The 17,672-nt window shown below is 38.3% G+C and overlaps 2 protein-coding genes across 16 annotated transcripts in view; one reads left to right on the plus strand and one right to left on the minus strand.

The window, feature by feature from the left end:
* The window catches only part of LOC146332302 (butyrophilin-like protein 2), a 43,642-nt gene extending 35,917 nt beyond the window's left edge, over positions 1 to 7,725 (minus strand). Inside the window, exons 1-3 of the mRNA XM_084741279.1 lie at positions 7,508 to 7,725; positions 3,268 to 3,597; positions 1,788 to 2,120 (exon numbers count right to left, since the gene is read on the minus strand). Coding sequence (XP_084597405.1) covers positions 1,788 to 2,120; positions 3,268 to 3,597; positions 7,508 to 7,592 — 748 coding nt within the window. The 5' untranslated portion in view covers positions 7,593 to 7,725. The remainder of the gene's footprint in view (positions 1 to 1,787; positions 2,121 to 3,267; positions 3,598 to 7,507) is intronic.
* On the plus strand, positions 7,696 to 10,242 carry LOC146332304 (uncharacterized). Of its 15 annotated transcripts, none has more exons than XR_014772208.1 (8): positions 7,696 to 7,836; positions 8,171 to 8,325; positions 8,567 to 8,664; positions 8,813 to 8,962; positions 9,379 to 9,416; positions 9,499 to 9,627; positions 9,714 to 9,824; positions 9,976 to 10,242. XR_014772208.1 is itself a non-coding variant. In XM_084741428.1 (8 exons), exons 5-8 carry the CDS (start codon positions 9,387 to 9,389, stop codon positions 10,054 to 10,056), a joined length of 348 nt encoding a protein of 115 aa, XP_084597554.1. In that variant the 5' UTR covers positions 7,696 to 7,836; positions 8,171 to 8,325; positions 8,567 to 8,664; positions 8,813 to 8,962; positions 9,379 to 9,386; the 3' UTR covers positions 10,057 to 10,242. The 15 variants fall into 15 exon arrangements, 5 of the variants coding, with proteins under 5 accessions (XP_084597554.1, XP_084597572.1, XP_084597580.1 ...); XM_084741428.1 differs by having other exon boundaries at positions 9,717 to 9,824; XR_014772214.1 differs by lacking the exon at positions 9,499 to 9,627 and having other exon boundaries at positions 9,379 to 9,443; positions 9,717 to 9,824.
* The last annotated feature ends 7,430 nt before the right edge of the window (positions 10,243 to 17,672 follow it).

Consider the following 17,672-nt stretch of genomic DNA (forward strand, 5'->3'; position numbering starts at 1 on the left):
AAAATCCACCTGTCAGTATCAGTAAAACTCATGTAAAACTAATTAACATGTTATATCTCATCTGTTTAACCTGTTAAACTGCCTGGTAAACACTCAGTGCCAAGAAACAGTCTGAGACAGAAGTTTTCAAAGTGGGAGGTGGGCCTCCCCAGGGGGTCCAAACAGATCCAGCAGAGGTTCAATGAATGAAAGTGAAATTACTTTGATATTACATTATTTATCAAAAGGAGATCACAGAGTCACCTAGATGTGTGTGACTTGTTTAAAGAGACAGTTCAGAGAAACAGTATTGGTGAATTTTTACTGTACTGTTCATCTCAGATGCGTTCAGGTCCAGAGAAGTCTGCAGTGTTTCTGGATGTTGTTGATATATGTCTTTCTCTTTTCATGGTAGAGTCTTAACTTTCATTTGTAGATGCAGAGACAAACTGTGTTTACTGACAATGGTTTTCCAAAGTGTTCCTGAGTCCATGTAGTATCCTTTATACAATGATGAGGGTTTTTAATGCAGTTTTTAATGCAGTGCTGCCTGAGGGGTCAAAGGTCACAGACAGTCAGTGTTGGTTTTCAGAGATTTCTCTGGACTCTCTGAATCTTTTAATGATATTATGGATTGTAGATGATGAAATCTATAAATTCCTGCAGTTTTTTGTTGAGAAATGTTCTGAAACTGTTGGACTGTTTTCAGTTTTTCACAAAGTGGTGAATCTCACTCCATCCATGCTTGTGAACAGCTGAGTCTTTCCAGGACGCCCCTTTAATACCCAATCATGATCCTGTCACCTGTTACCAACTCACCTGTTTACCTGTTGAACGTTTTTTTCCTTGTTCAGTTTTCTACAGCTTCACTGTCTTTTGTTGCCTCTGCATTAACTTTTTGAAACATGTTACAGACATTAAATTCAGAATGAGTTTATATTAACAAAACAAAGTTAATCAGTTTGAACATAAAATATTTTGTCTTTGGACTGTAGTCAATACAAAGAATTAACAAGTCAATGCATTATGTTTTTATTTATGTTTTACACAGTGTCTGAATGTTTTTGGAGTTGCTGTTTGTATTCAGTGTGTCTGTAGTTATGGAAAACTGCAGTATTGGATGATCTTGGTTCAACTGTTAGAGTCTCTGCGATCAAATAACATAATCTTGATCCAACAGACATCAAATAATTGATTGAAACTAAGGAAGTAATTGGGGGGTGTCTATTTCCAAGATTTGTCTGAGGGCGGGCCCACTGTCTCAGACTTTGGACACACCTTGTCCAGGACAGAGACACACAAAATATTGAACTTTCATCATCAGAGTTGTTTTTGTGTGGATTTAACAAACCAGATATTAAAATAATTAGTGAGCTTCAGTGGTGCTGGTAGGAGCTTTTTGTTACTTTTGGACAGAACCAGGTTTGTTTCCAGTCTTTATGCTAAGCTAAGCTAACTGTCTGCTGGCTGTAGTTTCATATTTAAAGATTTTTTTGTGTATATGACAGAAATTGAATATAATATTCGTAAGTATATTTTCATTAGTGTATAATCACCTGAAAATAAAAATAGTTGTGTTTTTGTTTCCTTAGAATGAGCTGTTTATATCTACAGAGGGAGCAGGTCCTCTTCTATGAAGGCCGCCATGTTGAACCACCATGTTTCTACAGGAGCCCAGAATGGACAAACAGGACAAACCAAACACTGACTCTCTCAGGAAATTTAACTTAAGTCCATCTGGGACACTTGAACCAGTCTGTCTGTGAAATGAACAGGTGACTTTATAACTGTTTAATGGAAGAACTCACCAACAACAAGTTCAATGTAGAAGATTTGTTCTTCTGGCTGAAGACGAGGAAAATGACAGCTGTAGGTTCCACGGTCAGACACCCTTGTATTGTTGATCCTTATGGAGGCATCACCGAACTGCAGTTGTTCAGGAAAATGAGATACTCGTCCTCTGAACTGCTCGTCTTGACCATCACGGCCGCTATTGGAATGAAAGCCTTCCTCATGAAAGAACACTTCCTTCTCATCATCTTTCTTCCAGTCAAAGACGTCTCGTTCGATGTTCTTCTTGGGTCTGATGAAACAGGGTAAATCAGCTTCACTTCCTTCTCTCACTTTGATGACAGCTGAAACTGAAAGACAAAAACAATCAGTGTGTTCACATGCAGAGTCATCAGGTTAGAAAGAAAGTCAGTTAACACATTTACAGACCACCACAATTTTCTGATTTAGATATTCCACACAGTCGCTGCTCCCTCACAAACAGGACTGAGCAGAAGTTAAACCTGCCTCTTTAAACATGAATTGAAGCTTTAGTTTATCTTTGGTGTGAATCTGCAGTGAGAGCAGTCTGAACACTGTGAGGAGACAAACTCTGCCTCCACTCTGATGAGGACGTCGTTTTCACAGACAAACCCGTCTTCAGTTGAAGGGAGGGTTCACTGCAAGTCCTTCATTTGGTTTCCTGTCAGTTACACCCCTCACACTAAATTTAAAATTCAGTATCAAGTTGAAAAAGAATTCTCAGGAAGTAGCTGCTGAACTGAGTTCACTCACTTCCTGTTTTCTTGCTACTAATCGCTGTGACACAGAAACATGCTGAGGAAACATGAACTTTCCCACATAAGGTTATCAAAAATACCTGATAATCAATACTTTCTCAATACGGCATGTTTAAAATCAATACAATTCTAATAATATTTGATAGTATCAAAGCTATAAAAAATGACCTAAATGCTCATTCATGACCACAGTTCAGTTTAGTCTTTATTTTCCTGGTTGAAATTTGTCTTTCAGTAAAACCAGACAGTGTTCAGTGACTTTTTTGATACTATATTTTTTATAAGAAGAAAAAAATATGTACCAAGGGATTTTTTCTTTTTGCTGTGGTGTCAAAAGAGATATCTAGTATTGTTTTTTATAATACTGCATTGAAGTTTTAAATTCTGGCATCTTGACTTGGGCTGCAACTAATTATTATTTTCATCATTGATTTGTTATTTTGGTCCATAAATGATCCATCAGTTTATCTGTTTGTTTGTTTAACAGTTGAAACAGATAAACGCTGTCAGACAGGAAAAATAAATTCAACAGATTTAATGTTTATGTGTCTTCTAGCTGAAGCTCATCTGCAGCCCTCGTCCTCGGGGCAGGGCCTCGTCCAGATGTGTTGTTCTGATTATTGGATGAGAATTTAACTTGAGTCCATCTGGGACACTTGAACCAGTCTGTCTGTGAAATGAACAGGTGACTTTATAACTGTTTCATGGAAGAACTCACCAACAACAAGTTTAATGGTGAATCTCTTTCTGTTTGACTCATCAGGTGAAAAATCACAGATGTAGGTTCCACTGTCAGACTCCTTTGTATTTCTGATCCTTATGGAGGCGTCACTGAACTGCAGTTGTTCAGGAAAATGAGATACTCGTCCTTTGAACTGCTCATCTTGACCTGGAAGGCCGTTATTGGAATGACTCCCGTTCTTATACAAGAACACCATCTGACGATTTTTCTTCCACTCAAAGGCATCTCGTTCGATGTTCTTCTCAGGTTTGATGAAACAGGGTAAAACAGCTTCACTCCCTTCGCTCACTTTGATGACAGTTGCCCCTGAAAGACAAAATCAATCAGTGTGTTCACATGCAGAGTCATCAGGTTAGAAAGAAAGTCAGTTAACACATTTACAGACCACCACAATAACTCAAACACCAGTTTATCAGCAGTTTAGTCAGTAGTCAGATTTCTCCTCTCTCATATTATATTTGGTTACGTCTCATGTTTGTTCAGACGTATTTTAAGATCACAGTTAATCAGGTTAAACAGTTTTTCTTATTGTGCTTTTACAAATTATATTTAACTGTGGAAACTGTTCAGCTAACACCAGGAGAAGATTCAGTTTTATTTTATTCAGTGTGTGTGTGTGTGAGGTCAGCAGTCTAATGTCACGTACTACTGGACCCATCAGCCTGAACTTTTTTGTCAACATTCATGATTGTAGTCTGAAGGACGTCTGTGATTCATTCATTCATTCATTTTCTGTAACCGCTTAGTCCGTAAGGGTCGCGGGGCTGCTGGAGCCTGTCCCAGCTGTCATTGGGCGAGAGGCGGGGTACACCCTGGACAAGTCGCCAGGTCATCGCAGACACATAGACAGACAACCACTCACACTCACATTCACATTCATACCTACGGGCAATTTAGAGTCACCAATTAACCTAGCATGCATGTCTTTGGACTGTGGGAGGAAGCTGAGGAGCCCGGAGAGAAGCAACGCAGACATGGGGAGAACATGCAAACTCCACACAGAAAGGCCCTGCCCCAGCCGGGGAGCTGGGGGATCGAACTCAGGACCTTCTTGCTGTGAGGCAGCAGTGCTAACCACTGCACCACCGTGCCGCCCCTTCTGTGATTCACACATTTTGAAAAATGTTTTTATAAAGGTCATAAAGGCCAACTTTATTCTGATCATATAATCATACAGAGTACAAATATACAGTCAAATTCTTTCTCTGCATTTAATCCATTCTACTATTAGGAGCAGTGGGCAGCTGCTGTACAGGACTCAGGGACCGACTCTGGCTGGTGACATCATGATCTCTGTCCGTCCACACCATTCTTATGAACGTGATACCTCGAGAACGCCTTCAAGGAATTTCTTCAAACTTGACTCAAATGACCACTTTGACTCATGGATGAATTTCCACATAAATTTAAATCAGGGTGATTTTCACAGACAGGGCTGTGATTAATCCAGGAGTACGTCTTAATCTGTACTAGTATAGTCTCACATATCCAGACCTCTCTCCACAGCGCTCAGCACTGGAGAAAGATCTGGCATTTCTTTACACCAATTAAAAACGCTGAGCCTAGGAAGCAGCAACGGAGCTGCTGCAAAATAATGTTGAGGGGAACCTGTTTTGGTGGAACATTTGCACGTCTGGAGTTGAGCTCTGGTTTTTATAGATAATAAAAAAAAAAATTGTCATTTTAAATGTGTAGGTTGCAGCTCAGAGGTTGTTCTTGTTTCACTGGGACTTTAAAAACATTGAAAGTGGACGCCGTGATACCGCTTGAAACAAGCAACCAACGTGTGCATCCACTGAGACTAGTACTAATTAAACTTTGGCTTTCATGAACGTTGCTTAAATTAGACTCAGTTAGTCTGAGACAATGAAGTCCTGGAGTAAGGTAAGTAACACAAAAACCAGGACTAGAATAGAAAACACCAGGACTGGAGTGAATCTGGAGACAAAACAACAACAGAGGCAAAAAGAATTTGTTCAGAAAACTTTGGTTAAGATGAAAAAACATGAAACAATCTGTGTCAAATCATCCAGTTACTGAAAGTAAAAATCAGACTCATCTGGTCTCTGTAGTGCATGTTTGATCATTTAGATCAGGGATGCCCAAAGTGGGGCCCGCAGACCAAAGTTGGCCCACCATAAGGCTGATTTGGCCTGCAAGCTAAAAAAAAAATTAAAAATCAATTTTTAAAGTTTGTAATATGACTTGTTATAACGACTGTTTTATTGTTGTTGTAACATTCTGGTTTTCATAATGTCATTTCCTGTTTTATTTTGTAACTCTATCTCTTGTGTCTTTTCAGTTTCCTGTGTTTTCCTGCCTCTCATCAACCACACCTGAGGCCACTTACTCACCTGCCCCCGATTACCCTCCTTGCCTTCCCTGTGTATTTATACCCCCACCAGCTCCACATGTCTTTGCCAGATTGTCTTTGTTGTCAGTGGTGCTGCTTCTTGCTTTGCTGTGTTTGGCTCCATGACTTTGTTTGGACTTCGTCTATTTATGGGATTTTTGTTTTGTGCCTTTTTTCCTGTCTGTTTTTGTTTGCCTTTTGGACTCTAGTAAAGACTGATTTCTTTTTTTTTTGAACCTCACTCTGCCTCCTGTGTGTTCTCTGCACCTGAGTCTCAACCTTCCAGAGATGTTACAGTTGTGAGGTAAAAAAGCTCTTTACACGTCGCCCTGGTAGCTCACTTGGTAGACCGTGTGCTCCGTGTACTGACAGCTGATTCACACTACATGCTTGAAGAACACGTGTGTCTGGTGTTACCTGTTGGTTTTCATTTCTCTGCCCATATTATCAGGTTAGAGCAGCAACTCAGCCTGCATGAGCAGCTCTGCTCACACACATCAAGCACGATCACAGCCACGCTTCATCTAGAGATTCAGATTTTTTTTTTTCGAGTGATGTGCATGGTTCTTCATGCAGAAATACACAGTAAAAATGATCTGTTGACAGACATATCAGCATTATATCAACAACAGGACTCCTCTCACTACAGTTTCAGTGTCTGTATCTGTAGAATGTGTCACAGACATGAAACAAATCAGGTGCAGGGCAGTGTTTTCTTTTTCTTTCTCTCTTCCTCCCTCCTTCTCTGTCTGAACGAGGAGGGAAATCACTGAGTAATTCAAAAATCATCTAAAGAAAACTTTTTAAATATTATGGAGGAAGTCAGTCAATAAAGAGAACTAGGAGTCCTAGCACCATTTTGCATCTTAACAAGAACCACAAAGATTAATCAAATAATTGATTCGTAAATTAATCACAAACTCTTTTGGTAATCAATTAATCAGTTTAAGTTAGTTTTAAAGAAAAAATCTAAATTCTCTGATGTAGCTTGCTGCGTCAGTTAGCACAGAGCAGATTGAACAGGCACGAAGTCGGACTCAGAAAAGCCAGGGAGAATATATGATTATATAGTATTTATCTTCAGGAGAAGAAACACTCAGATTTACTGTTAATATTGAGTTTGTCAGATAAACTTTTCCTCTCTGTTGGACTCCATTCACATGTTGAAATCTAATGTTTTAAGTGAGCTACACTCTGTTAGTATTTAAGCACTTGGTTTCATATTGTGACGCAGATCTTTTCTCCCAGTGGGCGTGGTTTAAGAGTGAGACGTAATGAGTTCTATCTCAGGGTGGCGTCAGGATCAGTTGAGGACGAGTCAACAGGGCGTGTTGAACTAAACTCAGCCAACATTTATCTCAGCAGTGAAATATGATTTGACTGTGGAGAAATACATTCAAACTAATCAATATCTTCTGTCCTCCAGAATATTAAAATAATTCAACAGTTTTGTGTTTTGTGTTGATGTTGTCACCGCATTTTAGCTCTTTAAGAGACGTTCAAATATCAAATATCAACCGCAGTTTTTAGAAATCAACGTTGAAAAACTGGATGTAATATCTTGTCTTTTTTTAATCTAAACCTTTAAAGTTTGTGTTTTCTTGCGTGTAAACTTCACTGACTTCCTGTTTCCACCCATGTTCATCAGATAACGCACACTTTCAGTTTAGCACAAATTCACATTATGATAAATACTAAATGAACCAGGAGGACTCTGTATGTGGAGGATAATCTGTATTAATACATATATGTTTATTTTTAAAATTAAGATAATTCGATGACTTCTATTATGAATATGAGAGACGTTTTCTATTTATCACTGACAGATTAACGCTACGTAACTGTAAAGTGAACATTTCTTACCGTTTGCTTGTCCGAGTCCAGTCAGCAGACACAAACACAGGAACAGATTCTCCAAAAACGTTAATTTAAGTCTTATTTCCATCATGTTATCATGAACTTCAGTCCGACTGACGGCTGTGGCTGTCAGTGGACTGTAACGCTGCTCCAGGGTTGCCAGGTCTGTGTGAGTACGCGCTTATCTCGTGCAGGGAAGATGGCGGACAAGGGCGCCGCCATAGCTCTACTCCATACCGGAAGTCCAAACCGGAAGTCGGTCTTCTTCGTATATCTTGTCGCTTATAAGACGGAGCGTCCAGACGGTAGATACGAAGATACGAAAAGATAGAAAGGTAAGCGAAAGAGTGTTAATTATCCTATATCTAAGAAGTATAGTGTGTTATCTAAGATACAATTCTATGCTATCTACAAATGTAATGTATGTAATGAGTGACATGAGTTGGGAAGGCTGTTTCTCCGCTCGACTTGATGGTCCGGGCTAACGTTAGCTTAGCTAAAGAAAGTGTGCAACATCGTCACCTGCGTTTATTGATAGCAGGACAGCGTGTAGTGAGACTGAGCGCTGAAGGAGAGGACATTATAAGCAAAAAGAAGCACATGTAGTGTTAACCTTATGATCTGTAAAGTTTTCTAGATATTGGTGTTGTTTGACATCTCCTTTTTCAGATGCACCCCTCTATTTAACCAAAGAATCCAGTCTGGAGCGCACAGTCTTGTCATCCTCTGAGTTTGTCCTCTCTGTCCCAAATTCATTACTAAAACTGACAGTGTGATCCAGAGGAACCTTGAAAACCACTCAGCAAATGCAGTGCATTTCCAGGGTATGATGATAAGTATTTGTCTGAGATCATATAATTTTACATTTAACAGTAATGTTGAATGATAATGTGTTTTTGCATGTATAAGCTTGCCATAATTTAATCAGTGTTATATTGAGTTGCACTGCTTTAAAGTGCAGTTTAACACACGGTTGTCTTTAGAGTCCTTGATGCTAGATTATCTGGATTACAATTTTCATGACATATTTGACATGGATCTAATTCTACAAATTGACTTTCTCAGGCAACCATAGCAGAGACGGCCTCTGATAACGAACGATTGTGCATGGCTGACCTAAAGTTGTTCTGTGTTTTCCAGACATCACAAAACACAGGACAGAGGTGGGTTTAAAAGTTAATTTAAGAACTGAACACTTAAAGGCCTATTCACTGTTTTTAAGAAAGTGACTATCTTTTGTATTTGTGAAAATCCTTTCACATGCACTGTTTAATTTCAAACATAAAATGTTAACGTCTTGTATGCCGTTAGATTGTTATACCCAGATGCTGCGTCTCTGGAATGGGTGCAGTGCCAAATGTGCAAGGTCTGGCTGCACAAAGATTGTGCTGGAAAGTGCCATAAACATCTCAATGATGACTCATTCAACTGTGGATGCACAGATATGAATGACAGACCAAGGTACTACTACTTAAATATCTGTATGTAGTGTCACACAAAAATAAAGATGAACACTGACATACTAAGCCTGCGCTTTTCAAAGAAAGGCTTAATGAACCTTTATTTAAACCCTATGAGAAAATGCCAGTTTGGGGAAAATTATTAACCCCAAATATTAGCTGTTTTCACAGGTAGTGTTAAAAAAAAGTCTGCTCTCTAAAACCATGTCCTGTAAAGACAACATAATGTTCCCAAAAGAATTTAAAGTTTTCTAAAGAAGATAACAGTTTTGACCCACAAGCATTACAATATTTTTATCACAAAATGTCAGGTGAACTTCAGGTGGAGGTATCTTCCTGTCTATAATCTGGAGATGCTTACTGATAAATGATTCTGCAGTAGCTGCTGGCAGTCCTCATTTTTTTTCATCTTTGCAGGATAATGGATGCTGTTGAGCGAGGAGGGGGAGATCAAGGTAACTTTCAAATAGATTGTGTTCTTGGTAATTACATTCTCTATCAGTGATTACATGTTCACCCTTTACCCTTTGGTTTCAGAGCTTACACAATGATCTGATGAATGGAATGATCCGTTCCAATAGGATGTTCCTATGGCAGAACCCATCCACCTCAATTAATCTGAAACAGCACTTAAAACTGAGGACCCTGAACTTTAGTGACCAGCGGGTAAATGAAAATGTCATCAGTTGTGTGTTTTCTCATAGATGTAACATATAAAAGATGAATTTACTGATTTGTACTTTTCTTTTCAGTAGATCCTTGAGCTACTGCGGGTCATTGAGGAGGTCACAGGTGTAGGAGCGCAAATAAAGAGAGGGGAGATAAGACTCCTGGATTTTGTCTTCGATGTTATGCTCCCAGAGGTAAGATGGTCAATCTAGCTTGCTTGGGAAATGAAAGGGAAGTTTTGGGTTATTGTGGTCAATATTTTATTCCTTTGGAAAACATATAAACAAAACAGTGCACTCTCTAGAGCACCACAAGGTATGATTGGATCATTTAACTGTTTTTCAGAAGCTGATCAAAATCTTGGAAGAAGAAGGCATGACCCGACTGCAGGCAGAAATCATGATGGCCAGTGGGAGCTTGATTTAATTTTTGTTTTATTGTTCATTGTTTTGTCTTGTTTTTTCATTGTTTCATGTTCTGTTTCATTTGCTCATCTCCATTGTTGTTCGTACTTTTCCCCTGTTTTTGATTTTATTTCTTTGTATGTTTGTTTTTCTATTTTGGAAGATTTGGAGATGGAATGCAATAAAACTTTTATCACAAAAAAGAGAAGTCCAAGTCAAGTTCTTAATGTTGTCAGCATGATAATGTTATGTGTTTAACTGTATTTCAGAAATTAATTATTAATTATTAATAGAATTAATAGAATACTGACAATCTGACAATAGGAAAATCTAATTATTGCATTCATTTAATAGTTAAACCTGGAAATGAACACATCTCCAGACCCAGGAACTCCCTGTTCTGTTGCAGTCACAGTTGTCTGGGGCCACTGTGTTGCTCATGATGCCCCTCTCTCATCCTGGAAGATCCCTAGTGGGTGAGGAAACGACCAGCAGGATTGAAATCATTTAGCTAAGCTTTTCTCCTATGCTTTTGAGCAAAGAATGTGTGGGGAGTGTGTCCTGTGTTTAATGAAGGAATCTTCTGGTGGGCAGGCTGGGCCATATACAGGAAAGGTAGGGAGAGCATGCCAGCTTCCTGCAAACAAGATCCTGCATAATATCTGAGGAATACAGTCTTTACACTGTATTACCACTAATGATTTACAATGCTGGCCTCCTTTTTAACACTCAGCATAAATAACAATTACATTAACCATGCTAATGTGAAGGTGATTATTGTTCAGTTCTAGTGTGAATGATGTGAGAACCCCCCCCCCCACACACACACACACATTGTATTCACGTTGTTTAATAACGTCTTAATTGTAAATCAATGAAACAATATTATCACTTAGTAATTATTTTAGGCTTCTACTTGCTAACATCTCAGTTTTACATACTGTATAAAGGCTGTAATATTTCCACCACTGACGCTTGATTTTTAAGTTAAATTGTTGTGTAAACAATCCTTGTCTTGTTTTATATACGTTAAATGTTTTGTTTTTGTTTTTTTAAAGACCGACTTCCGGTATGGAGTAGAGCTTTTACGTTGAATTGTTGCGTGAACAATCCGCGTCTCGTTTTATATACGTTAAATAAGTTGTCTTTTAAAAAAAAAAGACCAACTTCCGGTTTGGACTTCCGGTATGGAGTAGAGCTATGGCGGCGCCCTTGTCCGCCATCTTCCCTGCAGGCGGGTACTTTTGGAGAGTCAGTTTGGTAGATGCAGATATAAATAAAAAAAAACATGTATGTTTGTTTATAGATATTATTGATTGAATTTGCATGCAAAATAGGTCCAATTCTGCGGGAAAACGCACCTCTGGCAACCCCGCGCTGCTCCCTGCACACCGTTTCTCAATATGCGTTCTTCTCTGTACTTGTGTTCTTGTGTTCTTGAGAAACGTCATCAGTCTCAGTCCAAGTACTGTTCCAATTCAAAAGTCCGCATCTCGCCAAGTACAGTCAAATACCCGGATGTGTTCTTGCCCCGCCCGTTTTATCGAGGATGCATCGAGTGGTGACTTGTGTGGACTTGGGGCAGCCACGTATCCCAGAATGCATTTCGCAGCAACAATGGTAGAGCAGAGGACCCACAACTTTAAGTTACAAGTGTCGAAATACTACTGTTTTAGTACCATGGAATGCAATTTTAAGATTATTTTATGCGAGAGTGAACACATTAAAACTTCAAATCTGTGGTTGATTCATCACAATAGCGCGTAGTTTAAAATTTGCTCCGACGTTTTCGGAGATGTGTCGTCCTGCTAACGGGACGGCCAGCATACCTCGCCAGCTGGCAAGATGACCGGGTTGTTAGCATTCATGTTACCCCGCTAAAAACAGCCTTATCCCGGTATGACGTTTTGAATTTGGCCGCTGGCTCTGATATCTCTATAGTAGTAAAACGAGATATAATTCTTTTCCCGCACATTTAAACCAAAAGATACAGGGTTGTGTTTTATTTCATATTTCGTTTTATTTCAAATATACATTAATGGTGAAAATAACTGGAAGTGGGTAAGCCAGGATGAGCTGAGATGGTGACATCATCAAGTACGCTACTGTCCCAATAGCAGAATGACCGTCCTGTGTCCTCCCGTCCTCGAGAGACTGGACTCCCAGATCGAACTTGCTAAGTCCGAACTGCCAAGTCCGTAAGTCCGAACTCGGCGTACTTGGTATTTCGTTTCCAACAAATCACGTGACTGATGAGCCCTGGGAGGATCTATTAATAAAGATAGAGAAAATAAAATAAAGATTTAAATAAATATTTTGCTAAGCTTACAGGGGTTATTAGTCTTAACATTTTTTAATATGTACTTTTTTACCTGTATTGATAATAACAACAAAACAAAGACCCAGGAAATTCAGCTGAGTTATTACATGAGATAAAATAAACGTGTTTTCTGTAATGGTGATACTGAAACAACAGAACATCGTTTTATTTCATGCTGTCATACACAGTTGTTCTGGAAACAATTCATGGAATGGTTCAGTAGGAAAATCACAACAAAGTCTGTTATAGATTATATTAGTGTTTTAGTAGTGTTACAGTTGTTTATGTTATTAGAACATAAAAAATATAAATGTTGATCACTGTTTTACTTATGTTTTACATTCACAAAGCTAAATTTGTTAAAACTCCACCAACCTTCATGTGTTACTATAATAAAATTCAACTTCATATTAAATCCCTTAAATTAATTAATTCCAAATGTGTCAAAGATCTTTATAGACTAACTGTAGATGAATGAAGGTCTTTAAAACAATTGCTTAGTCACTTATTGCTTGCTTATTTATTTATTTATTTATTTATTTATTTATCTATTTATTTATATTTTATGTTTTATGGTATTAATTTATGGTTATCATACATGTTATTACGCTTATTTTACTTTATGCCTTTTTGTATTATCTGTGTATATTCTATATTTCATGTCCCTTGTATTTTCTGTTCATTTCATTCTAGTGGGTAAGTTCTTCATGATTTCTTTGCTGTTCTTGTGTTTTTCAAAGAGAAGAAGAAGAAGAAGAAGAAGAAGAAGAAGAAGAAGAAATACTCCGGTACAGTAGGTGGCAGTACATAAACAGTAGAGGGCAGTAATAAACCATCATGAAGGAGACGGGCGGAAAATTTTGAAACACGTTTGAACACTGGATTTTTTGTTTTACTATGATTTTTGATTTTGACTTGGCGGTTGGCATAAGCTGGTTTGTGACTGGATGGGGATGACAACACAGGTAGTAGATGATGATGATGATATGGATTATGATGGTTGGACTCCTGTTGTAAGAGGAAGAGGGCGAGTTAAAGCAAACGGGAGGCAGGATAAGGAAGTTTAGAGCGAACCGGTGTGCTAACCAGGGAAATAAAAGAGAGTGAGAGGAGAATAGCTCTGATGATGGAAACCGGATCATTAACAGGAAGGTGGACAGGGAGGAATTTAAAATAATACTTAAATTCAGGAAGGAAGACGAACAGATGAGTCTAAGTCCTATAACTTTGTCCAGGAAGTCGAGGAAGAAGGTGGGTGACAGAAAGAGCCAAGATCCTTCGAGATGGGAGCTCACTGATAAAATGTAGGACTCAAGAACAGAAAAATAAAGTGTTACTTATTGAACATGTATGTAAACAGACAGTAAATGAAAGACGTGTGCTGGGTGAGAATAAAGTTAGTCGTGGAGTGATAACAGGCATTCCTCTTGATGAGGATCTGGAAAAACTCCAGCGGGGTATTCAGGGCGGTGAGGTGAGGAGACTGAAGAAATGAATGAAAACAATAAATGGTGAGAGAGTTGACAGTTTGTCAGTGCTGATAGAGTTTCAGGGTTTGGTGCTTCTGGATAAAATAAAGAGAGGTTGTATGAGTTTCCCTGTCAGGCCTTACGTTCCTCCTCCACTTCGGTGTTACAAGTGCCAGAAGTACGAACAGATCGCGAAAACAAAGGTGTGCAAAGTGTGGAGGTGATCACAGATTTGAGGACTGAGGAGAAAATGTACAGGCTAAATGTTGTAACTGTGGTGGCCAGCACAGGGTGACATACGGTGGCTGTGAAGTCAGGAAAAGAGCAGCAGAAATACAACAAGTGAAAACAGTTAACAACATTAAGTTATTCTGAAGCAGTGAAGAGACTGCAAGTACAAAAGGGACTGGAAGAAACAGGCAACAACAGTCAGGATTCACAATCAGGAGAAGCTCAAAGAATGCAAGTTAATGCAGAACTGACTGTGGAGAAGCTGGTTTTGTTCATTGATTATGTTATTAACTGTACAGATCAAGTGAAACACAAAACAAAGGAAATAAAAATTATTATTATTATGATTAATATTTGTTTATGAAGTGGCTCCCAGGCAAAACAAGGTGAGAATCTCTGATATAGAATAAATACATCAACATTTTTTACAGTGACAAAGATATGAAATAGATAATCAATAAACTTTATTCTTCAAAATGATGTCAGAGCAATGAAACAAACTTTCTCTTGTATTTTTAATAATTATAAATAACTGTAAATAAAAAGAACAAGTAGAGACTGACTGAAGATGTGACAGAAAAAAAAAAAAACCCTGAAGAAGAAAAATTCATGTCTGATAAAGTTTATCTGGATGAAATCCTGCAGCTTGTTTAAAGTGTGGAGATTTTTCTGTAATAACAGACAACAGTAGATAAATGTACGTTTTATTTGTTAATTTAATTCAGTCTAAAAAGTCTCCTCATGTTATTCAGAGATCAAATAAGAGAATAAAAGCTGAAGCTGCTCTGAGGCTCAGAGGTTAAAGGTCAAACATGAACCACAACTCTCTGCTTCAAGTCCAGCTGGAGATATTTGTAACATCTCTCCACCATCACTGTCTAATAATGGAGCTAAATACTAAATATTAAATAGATGTAAAATCTTTCTGCATCATCAGGATCAAAATGATTTATGTGATTAATGTTCAGCTATAATTATCATTCATGCAGCTTTTAGTGTGATAAACTGTTTGTTAGAAGTTTTGTTGTAAAGTTGATTTATCTTCTATGTTGTTTCATTCAAAGTGTTTCTGATCCTCTAGAAATCTTTATTTAAAAAACAACTGTTACAAAACAGGGATCGTCTTAAAATCCAGCCAATAAAGTAAAATCATTTTTATTTCTTTTATCAAAGTTTGAACACAGAAACATAAAAACACAGTGACAATGAAAAGTTTTAAATGTTTTATTCAAACTCATGAAAGTATGAAAATGATTCAGCGCTGCCTGAAATGACAAGATACAAGCAGGGGTGGACTGGGGCAAAAAATCACCCCTGGCATTTTTGGCCCAGACCAGCCCACAACATTATTGGTTGACTGAATCAAGCGCTTTTTTTTTGAACATGAGGACAAAAACTGACAGAATTAAAGGTAGGATTTTCAGAACAAAAATCTTCAGAGACCTATACAAACTTGTTCACAAGTTGGAAAACAAATGCAATCCAGCAGAGCAAATACACTATCTGCATATATATGCTCTGCTTTTGGTGCTGTAGTGACACCTATTGGAAAATAGGTTGTATACTCACCAACTCAAAAAGGCTCATTTGCCCATAAGGGAAGCTGACAAAGGAACTTAACAGCTCAAGACAACCTGGTGAGACAGAAGAGAGGATGGAATAGAAAGAGGCTGGGACATTGATAAATAATTGAGTCTCATATGATCACACATAGTATAAATCTTCATAAAGGCATTTGAAGATACTATCCGTATGTATATGTTCTGCTGGGTTCTCTGCTGTATAGCACCACCATCCACTCTGACCTCAATAATATACATTATGCACAATGATCACACTCCTGACAATGTCAACAAAAACTGAAAATGTATAGGCTTTGTAAAAATAGAAATTTTGGCATAGCAGTTGTATTTGATTGCATTAGCTTGCACAGGTGTACCTAATACAGTGGCCAGTGAGTGTATATCTGCATATAACATAATGAATTAATAAATATAGCTATAATTAAATATTTGACACTGACAGCATCAGCATGCAAAAGAGATATGACTGGTAACAGATGTGGTTAGCATAACTCAGTGACTGCCAAACTGCACATGACATGGCACAGCAATAGGCATGTTTGTCTAGTACATTAATAGGCCTATGTAAAGTGACACGTGTGTAATGTGTTTACATGAAAAAACAGCGTTTTTGTTTTTGACCCGAATGTGTCTTTAAAATGTATCTCTCTCTCAGCTAACTTTGCTGCTAACTGCAATACAATTGGTTGTTGTCACAGATCTGTCATGTTGGTTTGTATTACTGACCCCCGCCTCCACAGGATCACTCTCCATCACCTGTTGTGTCACCAGGTCCTCTTGCTCCTGCTGGTGATGACGTTGCAATAAGTAGCCTGAAGCCAGGAGGGTAGCGCCAGGATCAGGCCTGGTCTGTGGGGTCTGTCCTCCGCTATCAGATGCTGCTGCTGCTACTGGACCAAATAACACAGTTATTTTGCTGCATTTGGAGGCTTCTGCTTCCAGTGCTTTCATTTTTTTTCATTTGCTTTTCAGCGCCACCCTGGCATCTTTTTGGTGGCTGTTTTTCCATGATATTGTCAGACTCCTCACCTAACGTGGCTCACTTGCCGTGACTCTGTTAGTCCAGCCCATGACTGATGATTGACAGGCCCTGACTGACAGTAAACCAACGGGATGTGTCAATGGGCTGTGCCGAATGGCCAGTCAACAACTGGACAACAGGTCTCATAACTGGCCGGCCAATTATGTGGGGTTTAAAAAAAAACCAAAAAACAAAAAACCTGTTGACCAGCCCCCACTAGTCACCGGCCCACCGGGACAGTGCCCGGTATGCCAGGTGGCCAGTCCACCCCTGGATACAAGAATATAATCAGTTAACAACATAAACACACATGAAGCTTTAATCTCACAGGAAACAAGAGGAAACACTCAGTGTCCAGATTATTAGGTTCACTGAACATTAAACCTTCATGAAGGGAGGATTCACTGGTTTAGTTTTTTTTTTTTTTTTAAAACATGTCTTTATTGAATTTTCAACAATATATAAAAAAAAAAATATATATAACAGTCAAGTAGACAGTCAACAATAATCAAATGATCAAATGACAGAATACTTAAACCCCCCATTCGAACAGGCAGCATACACCCTTTAACTGGTTTAGTTTTAACTCAGTTTACCTAAAGAAATAAACAAGACAGGCGTTTCCCAAATAATCTGAAAATATAAACACATAATTAAAAATCAAGTCACATTATATTTGACTTCAGCTGCAGAATAATGACATTATTCTCCAGTGTAACAGCTGTCTTTGGTTCAGTGAAGTCTGATGTTTTTGTATTTATTCAATCATCCACTGATCATCTTCAATGATCATTTAATACGTCACAATGTGAACTTCAAAACATTCAACGTGTCTGAAATACAGATAAAACTGAGTTTATGTTTTTCTCTGGAGGTAAACAAATCAACAACAGGCTTCAAATCTGCACTTCAGATGTACTTTGATTGAAAAAGTCCCTCATTATGAAAACTTTGTCCTCTGGATTGATGACAAATTAACTTTTAAAACACACAAAGACAATTTAAGACACAAAC

Source organism: Lutjanus erythropterus, chromosome 2, assembly GCF_056507025.1.
Source record: "Lutjanus erythropterus isolate fLutEry1 chromosome 2, fLutEry1.hap2, whole genome shotgun sequence".
NCBI lineage: Eukaryota > Metazoa > Chordata > Actinopteri > Lutjaniformes > Lutjanidae > Lutjanus > Lutjanus erythropterus.

Bases quoted from the DNA above. Each gene is read 5' to 3' on its own strand.
- LOC146332304 (XM_084741428.1), top strand. From the start codon at position 9,387: ATGCTGTTGAGCGAGGAGGGGGAGATCAAG. The intron at 9,417-9,498 runs GTAACTTTCAAA...CTTTGGTTTCAG, and splicing joins GCGAGGAGGGGGAGATCAAG to AGCTTACACAATGATCTGAT. The intron at 9,825-9,975 runs GTAAGATGGTCA...ACTGTTTTTCAG, and splicing joins TCGATGTTATGCTCCCAGAG to AAGCTGATCAAAATCTTGGA.